Below are 16,304 nucleotides of genomic sequence, written 5' to 3' on the forward strand. Positions count from 1 at the left end.
CTCTCTCGAAAACCTTCCTGGGTGGATAAGCCTTGTTCATTAACCCTCTCACACTTCCGAGCTCTCGCGGACTGGCCAGTATTGCACTGTGTCGACGTGCTAAAACAGGAACAATAAGGACAAATACTACCCAAGGGCTGCTTCGCATGTGTGTCAGTGTGTGTTCACAGGCAGGGGAAATAAGAGTTCTGGGTACTATCTTCTTAAAGCTGTCGTCTAGTCTAAGTCAAAGAGCAGAAAAGCCGAGGTTTACTCCCTAAGACCCTCTCGCTCTGCCCTCCCCCTTCCTTTCAAAACAAGAAGAATCTCTTTCAGCAAAAGCTCAGTGTATTTGAAAGTACTGCTATAATGTTGACAAAGATTCTGAAAACATTTTACTAGGATGCAAACAGGCAAGGGACTTAAAAAAAATAAAAAATAAAATAAATAACTTGCCACAAGTACAGTAAGGGGTGTCTGGGGGCATGATGTCCTGGGATACAATTTTGAAAGATATTAGCTCTACATGCTAATTTCCAGTTATTACAAGTGTATTTGCAGCTGCCTGAAAACTAATTCTAACAGGCATTATGGGGATAAAGTAACCCTACAGAAAACATAGAAGGAGTAGATGTGGGAGCTGAATACATCAACAAAACAAAACAAGAAAGATGGACAAAAAAACAAAAAACAAAAAACCCCACACTGCTTAAAGTGTGTATAAGGCAATTAGGATGAAAATAAGAGATGAGATGTATTCTAAAAGGAAACACATAATCAACATGGTGCTGTGTTTGGCTAGAAAACCCACAGATATCACCGCTTTCAATTTGATAGAAGCCCAATGTGTGTGCACATGCTGCCCAATTGCGACTTCGTCTGAAGAGGATGAGCCTCAACACACCAGCTACAGCACTCAAAGAATGACTTTTGACCAGTAATGCTTTCAACAAAACAAATAAAAATCAGTGTTCTGGACTTCAATCCATAAAGACATGCCATGTAAATAACTGGCATTGGGTATTTGCTCAAGAAGAATAACATACTATATCTAATTCATCCAATGTAGCAGTGTTTTCTTTCTCAGACTCTTAGGTTGAAAACAATGAGCAGCACAATGTGCAGTGGTTAAACCAGGAAGCATCTCTGTAAATGACACAAAATGTAAGAAATGATCATTTTGCTATGAAGGCACTCTTATCACAAAGTCAGGAACCACTGCTGCTGATATTGTTCCTTTAGTATTCACACCTTAAAATGGTTTACACCTTTGATTTGTGAGGCTTTGTGCTTTCAAATGACGTGTAAAATACAGCGGCAGAATTTCTACTGAGCGTTAAGGGGATAATGTGCACTGTTCGGCGAGATTTCTCAATTCTCACAAGGAGTCATATCATACATTTTTTTCAGCTGTGTTTGATCATGTTTTCATAAATGATCTGCTCATACTCAGTGGGCACAAGTTCCATCCATCCATGCATCCATTCATCCATCCATCCATCCATTATCTATACATCGCTTAATCCTCACGAGGGTCGCGGGGGGCTGGAGTCGACTTAGGGCGAAGGCAGGGGACACCCTGGACAGGTCGCCAGTCTATCACAGGGCTACACTTAGAGACAGACAACCAAGCACACTCACATTCACACCTACGGACAATTTAGAATCACCAATTAACCTCAACATGTTTTTGGACTTGTGGGAGGAAGCCGGAGAACCCGGAGAGAACCCACGCTGCACAGGAAGAACATCCAAACTTCATGCAGAAAGATCCTGGTGCCCCCACCAGGACACAAACCGGCGACCTTCTTGCTGCGAGGCAACAGTGCTAACCACCTGCGCCACCTTGCAGCCCAAGTTCGATACAGAAGGTTCCAATTATGCTTGTCCTCAGGAGGAGTTATAGATTTCAGTAAATCCTTAAACTTATCTGCTTACATCTACATTATACGAAGACTCCAAGTAAAAGGTGATCATAACAAAATCAGCAAAGGACATACGATGAGATTTGAGTGGGAAATCGTCACGTATGCATGTTGCTTCTGCTTATGAAAATAAATAAATGATTCAGTTCCAGCAGCATTTAGGAGTGCCCCTTTGCGTATCCAACAATGTCGGACACATTACGAGCAAAAACTCAAAGTGTTCCCAGAAACTGTTATCGTGGAGAGGCAAACAAGCAACTATTATTATCTATTATTTTTTTAGCTTGCAATTGTGAGGTTATGTCACAACAAATGTAATAAATAATTCTATTTGGCGAGAGAAGTCCTTGCGAGGCTGAATAGTGTGTGTGTGTGTGTGTGTGCGTGTGTGTGTGTGTGTGTGTGTGTGTGTGTGTGAGAGTATCTGCGTGTGCCAGCCTGTGTGGACAAACACAGAACTATCTGTGAAATACATTTAGACAGTCTCTTTCCTCTTTGGTTGACATCGTAATTACCATTCAAACTAGCCAGGCTAATTACCTCCCTGTTTAGAAAAAAATAATCAGGTTTGTACACAAATCAAGACCAGCACACAGACGTCACGGCCTGAAAACCAAAACAATCATCAAGTCTACTGGGCATGATTATTATGCGTTCAATTTAATCAAAACTTGCATTAAGATTTAAAGTCATCAATTATTCTATCATTTCATTTCCCAAAGATTATTATATAAATTCCTAAATTATTCATTATATTCTGTCAGTCAGGTTTTTCTCTTGAATTTGTTGTTGTTAAATCCAAACTTCATCTATCCCCACAAGGCTCTAATGTGGTTAATTAGGGGTACTTATTATGGACTGTTTGTAAAATATGTTTTACTGTCCCAATACAATTTTTTCTTCATTAGTAACACTGGATGCAAATACACCTCTGTGAAGCTTGGAGAGAGACATTTTAACAGAATCAAACAAAGCAGAACATGAAGAAAGGTCAGGTAACTTGTGAGTCACACAACAGGGGCGACAAACTTTTCATGAAACTAAGTCAAAATGTGTGAGATTGCACGGCTGTCATTTGCTGTTACCCATTTGTCACTACAATCGGGAAGTTCAGCACTGCAGAAAGATCTGACAGTCAACCTGTGAACCCTTAGGTCTTGAAGAAATTGAAATTTGTTTTCCTTATAAAATCTAATGCCAAAAGCCCAGTAGCATAGCTAATATTAGAGCCTACTTCTATCAAGCCAGTTACTACAAATATGAAATAAACAACCATTTCCAACAAGTTCTGTGTCAACACTTTTGGTCAATAAGTTTGACTTAGAGTACAGTAACTTGATGTCTTAATAAAACAGAAATGCATAACATGAGGGGAAAAAAATCTTTGGCTTTACAGCACTGAGTGAGCAAAGGCAGTCTTCTTTTTTAAAATAATCTTTTTGTCCATGCCCTTTGCTAGCCAGTAGCCATTTCCTTTCCTTTACTCCTCTGCCCCGTATCTGCTTTATTGTGATGCTAAACAGTGAGTTTTGACATTCAGAAGGGCCCTGCCAAAGGACAGGCCAGTGGATGCAGTAGAGAAGAGAAGGACTTAATGGGTTCAACTGGAATGGAAAGCATCTGCTAGTCTCCACAGGCTGGAGGAGAGAGAAATGTCAAGTGTGGTTATTATAGAGGAGGCAGCAGCAGCTCTAGGAATTTTCACCTGAATGAAAAACCATCTCGGACAATGCACATGCACATGCACAAGCACAAGCCACGTCTCCACGTCTCCACACAGTGCCTTTGCTGAGGCAGTGAACTCACTCATTCACATACAGATGCACATGGTACAGTAACGTACACAGAAATGCACAACGTAAAAAAAACAAAAAAAACAAAAAACGAATTGCAATTGAATTTTATTTTCTGTTTTGTTTTTGTTTTTTTTAGATTTACTCTCTTTGCAATACAGCTAAATAACAAACTATGTACTCATAACTGTGAATAACCCCCCAAAAAGCCAACTATTTTTCAAAGATTATTGTTTGTTTGTTTTTTACAATAAAATACATTTGTAAAATGTATGGTCATTTTACAAATACTTTTGTTTTATTCAATAGTTAAATTCAAGCTTAATATTTTAAAGATATTTAGAGACAATTCATTTGAAATTACTTAGAAAAAAAAACATTGGTTTTGTAGTTCAATGCATTTTTAAAATCAGAAATATCTTGTATAATTGCAGAAGTTTTCAAAACAAAAATGTTGAATGAATGTGTTTTCATCAGTGTTCATCAGTAAACACTGTTGAACTGTCAAAATACAGTTTCTGTGATTGAAACACTGATAATTACAACATTAGCTGGACTAATGTCAACTACAGTGAAGTCACGCAATCATGTAATCATCATGTGTGAGGGTTATTTTGATATGAAACTGTAGTAAAGAGATTGATAACATCACAGGTTACTTGCTGTGGAAGACTGCAGCTCATTTACTGTTTAACACTGTAGCAACTTGAACAGGCGTCCCATGGACTCATGGGCATGTTCATTTTCAGATTTAAATTGTTAAATGAGTAGATTTGTGATTTTTACTTCAGTTATGTCGTGTTAGAATTTTGCTTGCTGTGGCTGGGTGGGGTGGTTTTTGAGGTTTGTGTAGCCAAGAGCATTGTGGGGGTTTAGCAAGCCACAGGCCACCATGGCAGAGACTTCTGTGAAGGTTACAGGCTTCCAGCTAGTGTTCATGGAAAGGATCTAATAATTGTTTAACTGGACGCATTCCTATAACTGTGTGGAACACAGAGCACAGGAAACACATATTGAAGATGTCTGGTTTTGAAGTGCTTCTTAGACACAACATCTGAAAGGTAAATCCAATTTATAAGATGTAAATACCTTTATTAAAATATCAAGCTCTGTTAAATAGATAAGATTTTAATGTAAAGTTATGTGTAAAAACTAATATCACACTTGATTTGATCTAAAATTACCAATAGATTCCTTCTAATTTCTTTAAATAACAGTTTTAAACTAATATTCTGACAATTTTACAATATATGTTTTTTTTTCATATTTATGATAAAACCTAACAAACAACAGCTGTCCTGCAGTACAACGCCTGATAATTGGGAATATAGAATTATGTAACCATATTTATAGATAATTTAATTGTCTTAAGCATGTAAATATTCATCATTAAACATTACAATGTTTTTTTTTTCACAAAACCTCATGTAAAGTTTAGGCTAAAAACAGGTTTTTGTTTTTTAAGATTGTAGTTTAACATTATTTTACAGCATTTATCTGGTGCCCCAGCTCCCATAATACTTTTTTTTTTAAAAAATATACACACACACACACAGATGAAGTGAAACTAAATTAATTACAGTACATTCTTGGTGTTTCCATCCTTGAAACACAATGCAGTAGTTTTGTTACCCATTTGGAGAGTATTCTCACTAAAAAAGAAACTTCAGCAAAACTTGAGATAAGGTAGAACTGTGTCATCTTCTCAATGGCAGGGAAAATCACTTGCTTGTGAAGTGTTTATACATCTGCAGAAAGTCCCACAGAGAGTATGTCTTCACAGGACCACTTGAGCTTGTTTGCTAATTTGTACCCCCGAGGATGCTAATCAAAGCCATTGCCAGACTAATGAAGCTCTTTAGCCCAGAGGCCAGAGACACATACATGGCCCTGCGCCTCAAGGCTGAGTGTCTACAAAGGGGGATGTGTGTGTACGTGCTCAAGCGAATGCATGTGGCTGTATACAGTCAAATGTGTGAATGAGTGAGTGTATGGACATAAAAGGGTGGTATAACAGCAGATCAGCAAAGCGCAAATCCCACTCTCTAAGGGGAATCCAGCATCAAACAGATCTCACAGCCTGAGGGCTGGCCTTCCCGCTCTGTCGGCATGGAAACTTCTGTCGCTGCACTTAGAGCTTCTGGATCAGTGAGGAGACACATAGCAGGTGGAGTGGCAGCAGAAATGACTGCCAGAGAGAGAGCGACAGAGAGATGAGACAGTTTGGAAGAATGTGATCATTTTATCACCACAGACTTAAGTGGTCCTGGGAATCATCTGCAGCGGGAGCCTTGGTATCTCTTCCTATTTCTGTATGAGCATGGTGCACCAGAGACTGATACCTGGATATGGGACTGTTTGCAGATTGGTTATAGCAAGAAGGTGAGCGGAATTTAAAATCGGACACTATCCCCTTTCATCACTCCTACCTAAGTTCTCGTCTCTCCCTTTGAGTCGAGACAGCTTAGTGGCAACAACCAACAACACAAGCAAACAGAGATGTGCCACTTTCTGCCAAGGTCCACAGTGTGACCAGTTACAAATGTTCGCCTGAAGCACAAAGGCAGAGAGCCATGGTGCTAAAAAAGCTAAACTAATAAAGGAATGAGACAAATGCTTGACAAGATGGAGGCAGATTCTATCAGATTTGAGAGGAAAAAAATATTTCTAAAGCACTTTTAACACTACTTTACCATAGGTATTATCACAGCGCCAGAACTCAAGCATTTTATTTGTAGAGGGCATAAGATATGAATGAAAGATAGCGCTCATTTCCCTCCCATAACAACATAAGTTCATATAATCATCTCCCTAGCTCTTTCTCTCCCTGACGGCTATGTGATATGGCTGCTGGCATTGGTAAATGTGGGAGGACCAGGAATGTGTGTGGCTGGGGCGATAACGCTGCTGTAAAATTTAATTAGCACAAAGCCATGTGAAAATGACTTCATTTCTCACTGCATTATTAACTAGAGCTCTGTATAAGAGGCTAGTCTCAATCAATGTAAATAACAGGTTTGTGAGAAAAAAAGGATGTAGAGAGGAAGAGACAAAGAAGAATAGAAGCGGAGAGAGAGGGGAAAAAAAATGACACATTGAAGATTTAAAAGGGATAACGACACGGCACTTAGGGTCATATAAAAACTGAGATGCCAGAGAATGTTCAAACTTATGTGCATTTGGTTCTCTGTCTCTGTCCCCTGCACATAAGGTGTTTATCAAGTAAGTCAGAACATGACACAGTATGCATGTGAAAAGAAAAGACAGGGAGAATCTCAGAAGCTGGCTGAATAACAATCCTACATTAGCAGCTTCACCTGCTGTTTGGGGCCTGAGCTGGTGTGGATGGGCTGATTAGGGTCCTTGGCTCGACATGCTGAACACCACTTTCTATTTCACGATTCACAGCCTCTATTACAGCCCAGCTTCCTCATAATCCAGCTAAAAGTGGATATCTGAGGAGCCTGATCGGCTTAGGACTTGGCTAAAAATGTGGGATGTACAGCAGAGAGACATGGAGCAGAGTGCAGAGTTGTTCGTTATCATCTGTTTTCTATTTAGGAACTAGTGGGAACAGTGGAGGTGGGTGTCTGTGTGTGTGCATGAATGTGTGTCCAGACTGCTCTCATCCTTTACACTGACCTCTCCAACCAGCCAAGAGAAGATACAGCAGACTATTTCACTTTCTCACCGTCTTACATTCTGGACAGGGCAGGGATAACAGAGATTACAATTTGATGAATTTAAGTAAATTTGCTGGAGGTGCTTTAAGTTTGCCTTATTAGCATAGGCTTAAGCAGTCATTATGAGTATTAACCTGGGGTTAAATTGGGATTTGTAATACGGAGTGTTCAGTGTTGCCATGGGTGCTCATCAGTAACAGTGACAGGTAAAATATTTCTACATACAAAGACCTAAAATTAAATCAAAAACAATTTGCCGATGTTAAAAAAGTAGCCCTAGGAATTTATATCATTTAACAAACTGCACATAAACTATAACGGGGTCTGATTTGCGCTGAAAACCTTTTGCTCTGAATGTGGCAGTGTGTAAAAACAACCAGTTGATGACAATAGAAACACTTTCCTGTGTGTCAGTATCAAATACAGGGATGGTGGTATTAAATTACCACAAAAGGAGGAGAGAAAATAAATAAGAATGGATTCAGGCAATTTAAAAAGTACAGTACATTGGAATCAATTTAAAATATTAAGGCATAAATGATGTTATTGCTAGAAAATGATCAAACTAACTTGCATTGACTTGTCATTGTGTAAAGAGTTGCTGTGTCAAACCACACAAGAAAATGCTACAATTTAACGTGAACTTGAGTCTGCCGCTAGCTCAATGTTTCAGGTAACTTTCAGGTAAAAATAGACGTGTATGTTGGTCAGGCAGAATATCTGATCAATTTGCGTTCAGTTATGAAACAAAATGAGATTCGTGACCTCCTTTACTCACCATCTACCCATGCCATCTGCACCATCTGACCAACCAAAGTCAGACAAAAAGTAGTGGATATGAAAAAATAGTTGATATGCAAGTTGGATTTTGGGCAAACTCATTGACAGTGCAGCTGCAATTACTCTAGAGTTATTAGACATAATGGTATGAGTCAAAATGGATTTTAGTCATTTTTTCAATTATGAAGACCAAGAATTGCAAAAAAATAAAATAAAAACGTACACTGTGTATCTCCTGATGACATTGAGGATGTCAACGTGCCGAGGCTGAGCGCCAGCCAACCCCCACCCAACTTAAACCCTGGCTTTAGCACAGCTTAATGTGTGTGTATCAAAATTCAGCATTTTTTACTAAAAAAATACCTCTGAATACTAAGGAGGCAATATTCTATAACAGCAGCCCAAGTGGGAGCCATTAAAACCCTTTTTTTCATTACCCATGTCCTTGCCTTCAAGGCAACACAAGAAGTAAACAGCATCATGATCACATCCAGTATGACGTGCCACGTGGAAAGTCATAATCTTAATTACTGTCTGCATTACACATCGGGAACATGGTCTTTGCAAATAAATGGCGCTCACTTGTCACTTGTCTGAGGTTGCTTGGAACCTGAAAGTGAAGAGAAAAGCTCTTGCGTCTGGAAGTTGCTGATTCAATTGTCAAACCAATAGAATAAATATGGACAATTAATCACTAGGAGCTCAACAGGAGAAGGGATGTGGCCAACAGATCAGACTGTATTATAATGGGTAGCTTCCATGTGTCACTGAGTCCAACTGTGCGAGCATGCAGCAGGGGATTCCAGCAAAGGAGAGCACTGTTCTTAACAAAAACTTGAATAAAGGTGAAAAAAAAAATCTTTCCCTCACTGCTCTCTACAACCCTCAATTACTATTCCACAAGTCTCACTGCACAGGCTAGACCTAATTACACCAGCCACTTTGTTAAGGTGCCCTCCTGCTCCATCTGTTCAATGCATGTGTGCACAGGCTCGAGCACACGCACGTACACACACACACACTAAGTGCAGCACTTTAGATAGACAGACAAAGGCAGGTCAAGGTACATTTTCCCATCTGGATATACCTTTGTCTACAAGAGCAGTTAAACATCTAAACCACCAATCAAGTGTGGCAATAAGAGAGACACTTTGACTCCAAGTGGCCAGATGACTGTAGACATGAATACAGAGAGCAGTACACCTGTCCAAGCCTTAGACAAAGCTGATGCCCTGACCCCAGGATGCTCTTCAACCTTCTGCGTGCACATGATTAAAACACAGGGTTTAAGCTGACAATTTTTATGCATGTATGCATGAGTATGTATGTGTGAAAACTGGAGAGTGAACACGCTGTTCGGGAACAGAAGCTCCTTGGCAATAATCTGTCACTTTAATGAAAAGCGCACAGGCCGTATGTGATGTGTGGATGATATATTATGACCAAATGCAGATAAATCAGCAACTTCTACAGTTACACTTTTGAAACAATGACGTGTTGCATCAATTGAAATAGATCTTGGGAGGACAGTCTGTGCTCCTCTTTTTTTGTCTTGAGCTTACTGAAATGATTTAATAACCCCTTCTTTTTTGCTTATGTCATGTCTGGGGGAAAGCAGCAAGGCAGGGGAGGAGATAAAGTGAAGGCAAAACAAAGTCAAAAAGTAAAGAGTACACTGAGGAACTTTGGAGGAATGGGAAGCTTTCTCATGTAATTGACACTGATGTGAAGAGACAGAAATGTGAAGGAGGAATGAAAAAGCACATACGCAGTCTGCAGGATACAGTTAGCCTGCAGTGGAATCCACATATCACAGTCTATCAGTCTAGAAGAGGCACAATCAGAAAGGCAACACCAGATTCCACTGGCGTACCCCCTGCCTCAGGAAGCTACAGCAACTGAATCTCACCGCTAGTTTTTCGTAAATGTGTCACATATGAGCACACGGAACACAAAAAGGTGTGAGGAAGCAAACTTTCTTTTTTTTTTTTTTTTCTTTAAATCCTACTTTTTTTGACTTTCATTTAAACTTTGCACTCTCCCCAGGTTCGTCGTAATGATTTTCTGCTGCACAACCTCTGAAAGACACCGTGGGTTGAGTCTCAAATTAAGCCTATTAGTCATCTTCTACTACCATTTGCACCTATACCCTAGCCACTTAAAGTCTGCGCTGAATAGCAGCCTGCGTGAACTGCGGATCTAACATTATATACAGAAACATAAATTCAGCAAAAAGGGTCATAAAGTTGACTCAGCAAATACATAGCATACAAGATTTCCAATAACTAGAGGCTTGCTTTTAGGGTGAAGACGTTAATGCTTTCAACTGCAAGTAAGAAAAAATAACTCCTGTCTCCATTTGGTAAAGGGGTTCACTGACTTTGTGAAGTGACCTTTACATCAATTTCAAGCTCTAGTTCAGAGCTATATCACACATGATAATTGTTAGGTCGGGTGTTACTAAAGACATCTGAAGTAATTGCTCCTAAAGACAGAGACATTTACTCTATCATGGATCCCATTCCTCCCCACACTCTCCATAATGGATTAATCCAGGACAAGGGCATTACAGCATGCACATACGCTATTAATGCACCTCTGGCTTGTGCTGTGCTCCACACTTGGAGGCTCCTCCTCGTCTCTTTCAAACAAAACAGCGGAGAAAAAAAAAAGTGCAGCTGTTTGATTCCCCGTAACATGCACATGCACACACCAGCTGGGGAGTCAGCCAGGTTGTGATGAGAGCTTGCAAAGAAGGCTGAAATGACCAGACAGTGCCTGGAGAGATGTTTTCAGAAGGACACAGTTAAAAAGCTATGGCTGCTTTATAGATTCAATAAGTATCTTACACCTGTGTGGCTAACCATCATCGATCCATCATTCTGTGGAGCCCAATCCAATTTAGAGTGTTGAGGAGCCCCAGAGCCCCACAGCCTTATCCTAACCCAGACCACAGCCACCGCAAAGCCTGCTTACCTTCATCCCCTAAAGTCTGCGTGTGTGTCTGTGTACTTGTATGTGTGTGTGTGTGTATGTGTGCAGAGGGAGACTGCATACCAAGCTAAACACCTTAGCTGCTGGCTCATGTTAAAGTGTGCTGAGCCAATTTAGGGGAAGGGGAGGAGAGGAGATGAGAGACAGAACAAGCCGAGAAAAATGCATGGAACTCAGGCCAGGACCCTAACTCAGTACAGGAAGGGAGGAGAAAGAGGGGGGGAAAAAATGAGAGAACAATGTGCATCCCTTTCTGTGCAACAAACAACAGAGAAGACTGCAAGGCATCTTCTAATCCTATTTTCTATTGCGTGGCAATCACACTCATCATGACTACAAAGCACTATAGCCGTAATCAAACTACTCCACAGTCTCATCACAGTTTGATGGGGAGCACTTTATCGGCCATCTGATTTGTTGGGTACAGACAACACTGGTACACTTGAGACTCCCTTGGTGTAAAAATGTAATGGCACCACGCATGTTCAGATTGACCATTCAAATCTCTCCCCTTCACCACTAATTACAGTATCTTCTGGCGCAGATGTTTCTGTTTTAATTCTCTTTGCTGCTCCACTGGAGTGTAGCAACACCCCTGAGATCAATTATTAAAGGGTATTTAAAACAGTGGGAAAAAGGAGGTGGTCGGGTGGTGTGAAAGTGAAAGCAGCTGTTTAAGTACTTGAGCCGCAGATGAAACTTCATCACCTCCCAACTAAACAGAGAGTATCCTGTGGGTTTCACTTACTCCAGCGACTAAACCCAGGGCAATTAAGGCCTGGATCTCTGTAGGAGTAAAGGAGAGAAGGGAAATGGGAGAGATAGGGTGAGGCTTGGAGCAGTGGAGGGACTCCATACCAATAACAGGCAATTATGTATGGGGAGGGCCACTGCCTGGCCATGAGAGTATAGAAGAAGACAGCAGGGATATGGGATGGTAGGGAAATGAGGAGGAGTGTTATTTAGGAGGCAGATGGCAGAGAGGGGGAAATTAAGATGAATGGGCACTGAGAGGACTGAGCTGGTGCTGGGGATGGGCAGAGAAAAGTAATTAGCTGTGTTTGCTCTGGGAGGCTGGCAGTGAGTATGATGCCTGCAGTGACAGGCTGAAGCCTTGAGCTTTATTAGTCAACAAGACCATGTCTGAAGCTGCCAGCAGGGGGCGGCTGGGTCAGCAACCTCCCAGTCCCCTCTTACCTGTAGCACACACCGCGGGGTCTTTTCACAACATGGACGCTGAGCTGCGACTCATTTACAGCACGCACTTGTATCTTTTCTTACCCTATCCCCCTGTTAATGCAACATAAGTTTGGCTTGTTCCGTCTTATAGTTACTGACTGCCTTTCACACACATTCTCTCACACACAGACAAACAGCATCTGATTCCTTTTTTTTTTTTTCCCCCTCTCCCACATTATTCCTTAGTTGCACCCTTACCAACTGGCTCTATCTTTCTTCCTCACACCATTTCTCTCGATCTCTTATGTTACAGCCACATCTATCTGTCTCTTTCCTCCCACCCTATATATATCCCTCCCCCTCGTCCCTTTCCAATCTAATTTCAGATAAGCCTTAGCAGAACAACAGAGTAAGGCCCTTTATCATTGCCATCAATGATGTGGGTGGATTGAGCGTGAATAATTTTATTCATGTGTGCCTGCACCCAGCCCACTGGGATTCCAATTACAAGTAATAAGAGGTAATAGGGTTACAGCATAATTTTTTAAGTGCCTCAGTAATGATTGTAGAAAACCTTTGACAAAAGAAAGCTGTTGTTTATTTTCGTAACAGCTAAAAGCACAATATCTGTTCACAACTATGAATAATATAGGACAATTCAATTGGGCATAATTAGCATCTCCTCCAAGCTCCACTCCCAGGAAGTCATTCATTTAGCACTTTTTACATTCAAATAATAATCTGAACTTTCTGAATGATGGTGATGAGCACTGAACATATGAAGTGCTCTGGGCTACAAGTGGTTTATATCCAATTTGTGCCACATTATTTAATCTGTATGTTTGATCTTGGTGCCTCACCGCTCTTTAAAAACATACAGCACACAGATAAACAGTGAAAAGAATTCAGGACAAAACCATTTCTCAATAAGATTTAAGGAATGGAAAAGCATTTAAAAGCATAGGGTTGAACTCGACATGCTGCAGTAACTGAACAATTTAGGAACGTTATTAAACTGAGCCACCAGAGCAGCCCACACACTACTTTCAAAGAATCTCAACCTTGCTCCTCTCAGCGTCTGCATGCAGCGCTGCCTCGATCTGTTTCACCAATGGTCTTTCAGAAGGAACACGCAAGGTCACAAAAAGGCAAAGGAACAACTGAAAAGGTCACTGGACACACAGAAAAAGGCAGGACATATGAACTGTCAAGTGGAATTTGCATTACAAGACATGCAAGAGTTGGTTAAGGCTGATTTCAAACAGCAAATAAAAGGCAGAGCTGAGCATGCTTGAGGCTTTAGCTGAGAAGGTTTTTTATTTTTTCTTTACCATAGTTAACAGGCCTGAGAACCTGGCGGAAGGAGCCGGGACTGATTGTCTGCTGCTGGTTATCTGTAAGGATGGCAGTGGACAAATAATGCAAAAACAGACAGTACTAAGAGAGATCAAAAAGATGATGAGGAGGCAGTCACTCGCTGGAGAACAGCTGTGAAGTAAAGTTCATTAACAGGCAATACCGTGTTTCAGTGCACAGCTGTCAATTGTCTGCAATGTTTAACAGGCAATCGATTCAAAACATGTAAAATTCAATCTTGGATTCACCACATGTGTTTGTTCTTTCAAGTTTTCAATTCCTGGATATGGATTTAAGGCTGCCAGCAAAAAGATCCAAACATCAAACAGTTGTAGTAATGTTGTCGAGCTGAGGATTCTCTGGTATTGTGCTGCTAGCAAGCATGTGTACAAACAACAACAGATCAGTGTTTTTCGGCGAGTGTTTGAGAATGGCAGTGTTTTGAGCCAAAGCATAAGAACCTGAGGATGCATTCAATTCCCTCAACTTTTAAAACAAAATTTGAAAAAAATCCATCAAATTAGCAGGTTAGGACCAGAATTTGTTATGGTTTTTAAACATCTGATTGGAATCAGAACACTGTCCACAGTTTTCCCAGACATTATGGATACTTTGTTTTATGTGTGTGCTTAACAGTGTGATATGAGCCTCACCTCTGGGTCTTGGCACTCTCTTCCTGCGGTCTCTGAATGCAGCTCCTGACTGTAGGGCTTCCAGCAAACTATCCATCACACCTGTCTCATCATTCTCTGAAAAACCCAAAGAACAAGGGGATGTTAGAAGAAATAGGAGTTAAAGGAACAAAATCATATAAAGCGGAGTATCTTAACATGTGAACTTTTACACACTGCACCACATGTAAAGTCTACAATCTTTCCTGTTGCCCTACTGTAAAGTCACATGTCCAAAATGTGACGAAACTTAAGCAGTATCAAGCAAATCCAGTCATGCACAAGTCAGCAGGTTTCTGTATACAACCCACCAAGCAGATGTGTACCCTGATGTTTGCAACCTTGTATGATTTAGTCATAAATAGTATAACAGTTTACAAAAAACATAAAGGATAGCAATGGAGTATGTCACATATACAGGGACGCACAGTATACTGTCAAGATGAAACAGAACACTCAAACCTGAAAACCTGGTGTTCCACAGTTTTCAATACTCTTGACTCTAACAAATCTTTGCTTTGTAGAAGCAAAGGAACCAAAAGATATACAGTACAAAAGGACACGGTGACATTTAAATCATGCCTTGTGCTACAGTTAAAAACCTGGCCCTGACACCTGAGGCAAAATGATAGACCTGGCCAGTGATAGGCAGCAAAAACAGTCTCCAGTAGATGACATGAAAAACAGGCGGAAGGTACACTATGATGTTAAGAGACGTTACACAGTGTTTAGAAAAAATTGCACGGTGGTTTCCATGCAAATGTGAATATATCTTTTTGTGTTGCCTGGGTCCAGACCTTCGAACCTGTCCACTCCCTTAAGTCGAAGGATTTCTGTCTGGCATTGTGACATGAAACAGCGGTTGCTTGGCTGAGTAAGGAATCGATCCAGCGAGTGCCACAGGAGGACTAACAGTTAGCCAGTCAGTGCCATGGCAGGGACTGACAGCGTTGTTAAGCCATTATTAAGTGTTGTCAAGGAGGGGCAATAACAACAAAAGAAGAAGAAGAGGGATAAGGAGTAATGAAGACGGACATCATAGTTTGGTACTTCGCTCCACTTCACTCTTAAAACCCCAGCAAAAACCAGTATGTAGGCATGGCTACACATCGGTGGTTACTTCAAATGACATTGGATTCACATGTTGGTCTCTTGTGATTGGTAAGGGAAATCAAATCCCGTCCTCCATTAGGTTAGGTTAGAGTGGAGGAAATATCAGACTGAAGATGGAAACTGAATGCAAGACTTGTCAGCTGACTTGCAAATATGAAAAGTTGTGTACCACTTTGTTAGTTGGTCACTGATGTCCCTGTATCCTTTTCCACCTTTGTCAATCTGACAGTTTCCAGAAGCAATTATTTCTAATGTGGAGACATAATGCAGACATGCATGTAGACATAGCACAAAGGTCCACAGTGTTACAATTAAGGTTTTATAACAAGAAAAAAATAAAAATATGTGAAATACCTGCAAAATACTGCAGTGTAAAGCAAACCTTATATTTATTTATTTTTAACTTATTTGAAATCAAACTTTCCATCCATGCTAGTGCACGTTTGACATGTGAAACCACATTTCTGCAAGCAGACATGGCCTCCGGTGCAGTACAGCTGGTCTGGTTATTGATTTTAAGTCAGACATGTTGATGTAGTTACTATCTCCTGCCGTCTTCAGTTTCAATGGTTCTTCTATTTAAAGACTGACCAAAGCTTAAATTACATACAAATTTGCTACTTTACTACTACTTGTATGTAATTAAGATTATATAGTGAAATGATTTCTAGAAAATAATGCCTAGGAACATTCAAACATTTAATAGCTTGCATATTTCATTATCACAGACAATCTGAAGACACTGAACATTTGTACTGATCTTATATTTGCACCACTGTCTATGCAGTATTGGCAAATACAAGTTGGGAATCGACATTTAGTAAAGCTGAA

At 40.5% G+C, this 16,304-nt stretch overlaps 1 protein-coding gene across 1 annotated transcript in view; it reads right to left on the reverse strand.

Annotated features, from left to right (window-relative positions):
* LOC103352841 (protein diaphanous homolog 3) overlaps positions 1-16,304 on the reverse strand; it is a 162,140-nt gene that overhangs the window by 39,076 nt on the left and 106,760 nt on the right. The window contains exons 26-27 of the mRNA XM_008275520.1: positions 14,343-14,438; positions 13,665-13,727 (exon numbers count right to left, since the gene is read on the reverse strand). Of these exons, the coding sequence (XP_008273742.1) occupies positions 13,665-13,727; positions 14,343-14,438 (159 nt within the window). The remainder of the gene's footprint in view (positions 1-13,664; positions 13,728-14,342; positions 14,439-16,304) is intronic.

The sequence above is a fragment of the Stegastes partitus genome, unplaced genomic scaffold (genome assembly GCF_000690725.1).
Source record: "Stegastes partitus isolate 25-593 unplaced genomic scaffold, Stegastes_partitus-1.0.2 Scaffold54, whole genome shotgun sequence".
NCBI classification, from domain to species: Eukaryota; Metazoa; Chordata; class Actinopteri; family Pomacentridae; genus Stegastes; species Stegastes partitus.